At 46.4% G+C, this 6,190-nt stretch overlaps 1 protein-coding gene across 1 annotated transcript; it reads left to right on the forward strand.

Annotated features, from left to right (window-relative positions):
- The first annotated feature begins 572 nt into the window (after window positions 1–572).
- LOC115087932 (nanos homolog 1-like) lies at window positions 573–3,921 on the forward strand. The gene has a single exon (XM_029595692.1). The coding sequence runs from the start codon at window positions 847–849 to the stop codon at window positions 1,573–1,575; it is 729 nt and encodes a 242-aa protein (XP_029451552.1). The 5' UTR covers window positions 573–846; the 3' UTR covers window positions 1,576–3,921.
- Window positions 3,922–6,190: the final 2,269 nt, after the last annotated feature.

The raw sequence follows: 6,190 nt of genomic DNA on the forward strand, positions 1-6,190 counted from the left end.
CTTCACAGGCGCAAAGGTGGATACATAGAACAGCCTCCCAGTGGAAGTGGTGGAGGCCAAAACAGTTAATAACAGAATTCAAGAAGGCACGAAATAAATACAGAAGATCCTTGGTTGTGAGCTTAAAGCCTGAGATCAGGTGTATCCAGGAATGGACAGTCTTAGAGCCTGTCCCTTCGTATCTGCTGTCAATTTCTCTGTTTAATCCGTGAAAGGCCACCTGAGTACGGCAGCAATGCGCGTGATGGTTTTATTCTTTTCATCAAAGTTTAAAAGCTGTGCAGTGGCAGCATTTTGCGTCTATGCATCGTGCACAAAAGCCGCACATGCCGGTCAGGCAGTGATAATCCATTCCAAGCTTTCACTTTAGCCGTTGTTGGGGGAAGGAGATTTGATGGGGCTGAAATCCAATCCTGGACTTCCCTGCATCCCTGCAGAGGGGCTGCCAGGGAAGGAGCTTCTGTGTTGACAGAAAGGGGACTGAAAGGAAGGTTCCTCCTCCTCCTCCTCCATCTCCTCCCCTCTCTCTCTCTCTCTCCTCCTAAGCATCTCAACAGTCCCGGCCCCATAACAGTAGCAGCAGCCAGTGCAGCCCGTGCGAGCGCGAAGCGGCGGAGGACCAGCACAGCGCTGCCACAACCACGTCCCCGGGAGGAGGGAGAGAGCACGAAAAGGAAGCCCAGCTCGAAGAGGGGAGTGAGAGGGGGGCGGGGGGAGACGTTTTTCACAGCCATCCTGTGCCGGGGGGACTGCGCGCTGTTTTCCTTGGCTGCTGGCAGCAGAGTCGCCGTCCCCGTCCCCCCCCTCCCCAGCCCCGATCGGAAGGGCCAGCGGGGGCGCGCAGTCATGGATTTCCTAAAGCACAACTACTTGAGCGCCGGGGGGCCTTACGACTACACCTTCAATTTCTGGAACGATTACCTGGGGCTGTCGACGCTGGTGGGCAAGAACCCGGGCAAGAGCGGCGCGCGCCCCAGCCCCAACTCCATCACCGAGTCGCTGAAGGCTTCGCTGGGGCTGGGCGATGCCTCCCCCTCCCCCTCCGCCTCCCCGTGCCCCTGCGCGGCCCGGGAGGACGGGGCCAGCCACTCGGACTGCTGCTGCTGCTGCTGCTGCTCCTCCTCCTCCTGCTGCCCGTCCGCCTCCTCCAGCCCGCCCGGCTCCCTCCTGGACCTGGAGGAGCGCTTCTCCCTCTTCAACCCCTTCCCGGGCCCCGGCCTGCTGCCGGGCCCGGAGCGGGAGGGCTTCGGCGGGCCCTTCGGGGGCTTCGACCTCTTCGGCGCCGAGAGGAAGGCGCGGAAGGCCGGCGGGGGCCGGGCCAAGCAGGAGCCCAAGATCTGCGTCTTCTGCCGCAACAACGGCGCCCCCGAGGAGGTGTACGGCTCGCACGTGCTGAAGAGCCCCGACGGCCGCGTGCTGTGCCCCATCCTGCGCGCCTACACCTGCCCGCTGTGCAGCGCCAACGGGGACAACGCGCACACCATCAAGTACTGCCCCCTCTCCAAAGAGCAGCCGCCGCAGAGGGCGCTGAAGGGCGGCCGAGCGGTGGGGGGCAGGAGACTGAAAATATTCTGAGCAGCAGCATCACCACCATCCTAAGAAGAAGAAGAAGAAGAAATCGGATTTGCACTTGAAAAAAAAAAAAAAAAAGTACTTTTTTTTTTTTGTTTTGTTATTTTCTTTGTTTGTTTTTCATTTGTAGCCTGTTGATGATTACGTTTTGTTTGTATGTTATGGTGGAAGGAAAGGCACCCCCGGGGGTCCTAGTGCCCCTGGCTACCTGTGATAGTATCGAGGAGGTTGAGGATGCTTTACCGAGTCCTTACGTCCTGATAGATTTAGTTCATTCAAATAACAACTGGAACGTTGTGGCTCGGTAGCCCTGTTTTTTAGATTCTGAAATCTACACCTCTTCCTACCGCCATCACCTAAGAGAAGGTCTGTACTGGAGAAACATGGCATTGTAGTCGTTACATACATGTTTGTTTTTGTGGGTTGGTTTTTTGGTTTTTTTTTTCCCGGTGTCTTTAAAAACAGTCTCAGAGCGTTATAAACTCGACCGCTTACATTTATATATACATATCCACGCGTCCTTACTACAGGGTTTGCTGACGGTTATAGGACGTGAGAAGCTGCAGACCAGTTGCTTGCTTTCAGTCTTAGTCGCCAGCAGAACTTCCTAGGCAAAAAAAAATAAAATAAAATAAATCGAGGACTGTGAGCTAAAGCGCACAAATGCAGCTTCTAATTCATGGCTTGCTCTGTTGATGCTAGGGTTGGAAATCCTTTTGCTGTGCGCCCTACTCCCCTCCCCCCCCATTTTTTTTTGTAGCTGCCCTGCTTCAGGCTGTTTCTTCTCTCTCTCCCCCCCCCCCTTTTTCTGTTTATTAAAACAGCACTTATTTTAGCAAGTAAAAACCGCTAACCCACTAAATCGTTTCCACTTTCCAAATCTTTTTAGCAGGAGACCAGCAGCAGAATGAACCTTTTATCATTATTATTCTTTAGAGTGTTCAACTGTTTACAACCAATCACAGTCCTCGGATCCTGATGTAAGAGGAGAAAAATGTTGAGTGCGTTTCAGCTTACAGATGGAAAAAAATAATCGCCCTTTTAGGAAAAGGGGCAGAGAGCGGGTATTGGAGGAAGGGAGAAGGCTTGGATTTATTTTTCTTTCCCGATATTCAGGCCTTTCTCCCCTCCCCTCACCGCCTCTTGGTCCTCGTTCAGTAATTTCGTTCTCTTTTTTTTTTTTTTTTTAGCTCTTTCTGTTGCACACTTTGGGGCTTCAGAATAAAAAGGGGGGTTTATGAGCTAAAACCAGCATACCCTCAGGGTCTCCAGGCTTAGATTCAAGGGGGAGAAGGACTAAAAACGAACTTTCAAATGTTTTTTATCTTCATCGATACACTGTCTTAAGTAAAGGGTTTCCAGTTAAAAATTCAGTGATACAACAGCTAAACGGTATTATCAGTCTAGTTTTGAACTGTTTTCATTATTTAGTAGTTTGCATTGTGCAAATTAATGAGATACCTGTATGTAGATATATATAGATATATAAATATATATATCTTATGTGTGTGTATGTATACAGCTATGTGTTTAGAAAAATATATTTATATATATATATGCACACATAATCCTAATAAGATGCAAAAATGTATTTTTTTCTTGTAATGAATGTATTAGATTCTATCAAAGGTTATTATGGAAAAAAAAACAGGACTGCACAGATGTCATACAGTTTTGTTTACCAAAGTATCCATTTTTTTAAAATAAATCTTATGAGATTTAAAAATGTCCTTAGATTCTGTAGTGTATATAAAGTGTTTATTGTAAATACAGTATTTTAACATTTCAAGCTGATTCTAGAGGGTTTCCTACCTCAAGCCGAAGAGATGTTTTCAGAATTGTACTTACTGTAAAAGTTAAATACTTAAAATGGTTTTTAAAGTCAACATCACTGCTGTTTGTAAGGGGATTTAATAGTATTTAATAGTTTTAATAGTATTTTTCAATCTTTGTATAACATAATTGTATTATTTTTGGCATTACACATTTTGGGGGGGGAGGGGATTTTGATTTGCAATGAAGCTTTGAACTGTAATTGCTATTTGAATAGGTGATTCCTTGATGTAAATAGTGATAATAATCACATATTTGGGGAGAAATTATGTTATAATGATGTCATTGCCTTCACAGAGAGTTGATTAACTATATGGTTTTTCTGTTTCCAGATAGAATTTTTGCCAAGTGTAATTCAGAATTTTTATTCAAAAGTAAAAATAATAATAATTAAAAAAAAACTGTTGAAGAAATGTCTATTTATATTTTGTCACTATTTCTGTATGCTGCAGCGCAGACTTAAAAAAAGAAAAGATGATGTCACTCATGAAAATAAATTGCTTGATGGGAATGGGATATTTTAATGCTGGTTTTTGTGTGTGTATGCATGTAACCAATTGTGCACTCGTATTTAATATTAAGCTTTGCTGGGCTTTGAGAGGGTGAGCTAAAGTGGAGTTGGATTTAATTCCCCCTCCCCTCCCGCCCCCCCAAGGAAGCAGTTCTGCTGGCTGGTATGCCTGGACTTGTTTCACTGCCAGGAGATATTTGAGGAGAGGAGTGCTGTTTGTAACAAAAGAGGTCCTGTTAAGCGGACCTCCACCCACATGCTATACAGTCAACTCTCCTTTAAAACCTGATATGGTGGGGGTGAGGGGTGGTCTTCAGGTTCTGACATTCCAAAAAAAAGAAAAAAAGAAAATTGTTAAGTCTACCCAGAACTGTTTTGCTCTATGATAGATTGGATGCCATTTACCAAATAAAGGAGCCCTTGTGTCTGTGTTTTGTATTCGGTTTTGCTGTGTTCATGCTAATACAGCCCTGGCATCTGAGAACCACAGAAGCTCAGGATAAAGCCATGATCCAGCCTTCCAAGGCATTTTTAAGGAGAATAGCATAGGTTACTCTCAACCGGTAGAGGAGAGGCCAAAACACACCCCTCATTGCATAAATAAGCAATTATTCAGGCACAGCAATTACTAATGAGTGAACAGAAAAAAACACTTCCAAATCTGACCGCTCATACTGAAACACAATTCGTTATATCCCAGCCTGGAATCTTGAGAATGTCCAAGAATGAGACTGAACATGTCACATTCCAGTCCTGACATTCACTTACCTGTAACACTAGGACACATACTCAGGCTGATACAGAGAAGGGCACAGGAAAACGGGCGCTCGGTGTTGAGCGCCCACTTTCCTAACGCACGCCCAGCCACCTCTTCTGGGCATGTGATGCCACGTTTAAATGGGTCTGGCTAAAAAGGAGGCACTAGGGACAATAGCGCGTCCCTAGTGCCTCCCCAGCAGCGGAAGCCCAGGAGAGATGATGGCCTGTCAGCGGGTTCAGAAAACCGACGCTCAATTTTACGAACGCCCATTTTCCCAACCTGGTTTGCCGCACTTTAAATTTTGTTTTAACCTTTTGTTTCCTTCTACTTAATATCGTGGGGATATTAAGCAGTATTTTCTGGGGGGGGGGGGAGGGGAGTTTGTACACTTTAATGGGCTGCTCAGAAATTTCTGAGCATAAAATGTGTGGATTGGGTGCACATTTTCTTTTCTGTATCCCAGGCAAAAAGCCAATAGCCTCATCATGTGACGAGCGCTATTAATTTCATGGGGGGGGGGGGGGGGGGTTGGACACGTGTCCAACCACGGGTAAAAACACTGCACCCAGCTGAGCTCACTTTACTTTAGCAGTCTGATTGTATTTTTAGGGTCTTCCATTTTCATTTCAAACCTATACATTTTACAAGAACTAACAGTCCCGGGTTCCTCAAAGACTTTAATTCTTTTAAACTATTTTTTACTCTAAGGTTATAACACTGAACACACACAAATGTAGTTTTCCTCCAGCCCATTATCTCATTGCTTATTCCCCCACACCCCAGTACAGTCCCTGGTCCTCAGTTCCTGCCCTTCCAGGGAGAGGAGGGAAAGGTTGAGCCACACATTATGCTTCTCTGCTATTTATTCAGAAAAATGAATAGTTTCCTAGCCTGTGGAGACAGATGGACGCAGGACCAGTGGGTTATGCTCCCCTGCCGACAGATGGAGACGGAGCAAGCTGATGTCACAGATATATATATATATACTCCTGCAGTGACCCCAGCCTGTCAGTATTCTCTCGTCTCCAGCAGATGGTGGACGTGCATCTCCCTATGGAGGTTGTTTCAGATTTTGGAAGGAGAATTTTAAATTAAGAAGGAAGAGCCCCGCCGTCCTGCGGTGATACCAGATGGTCCCTCCCCCAGTTGAGAATTCCTGAGGTGATTTCCGTGGTCCCTCAGAGGTGTGCCTTGGTCCGGAAGCTGGGTTTCTCAGCGTGGACTTAGCTGATTGCACAGCTTAAAGGCAGTGGGTGCAGGAGGCCAAGTGCACTGTGATGGCAGATGCCCTTTGCCCCCGCAGCCGGAGACCATCTCTGTATTCAGCCAGTAAGGGCTGAGCTCAGGTAAGGTTTTTAAAACAAATAAAAGAAAGAAATGCTTTACCTTAAGAAACAGACAGAGGGGTTTGTAGAATTTCCTTTGGCCTCTGTGCTCTATGGGCTGTTCCAACATTTGTTCCTGCTCCTGTGGGGGTTAGGGGAACTGAGCAGCCTGGCAGGTTGAGCAGCCCT

Source organism: Rhinatrema bivittatum, chromosome 1 (genome assembly GCF_901001135.1).
Source record: "Rhinatrema bivittatum chromosome 1, aRhiBiv1.1, whole genome shotgun sequence".
NCBI lineage: Eukaryota > Metazoa > Chordata > Amphibia > Gymnophiona > Rhinatrematidae > Rhinatrema > Rhinatrema bivittatum.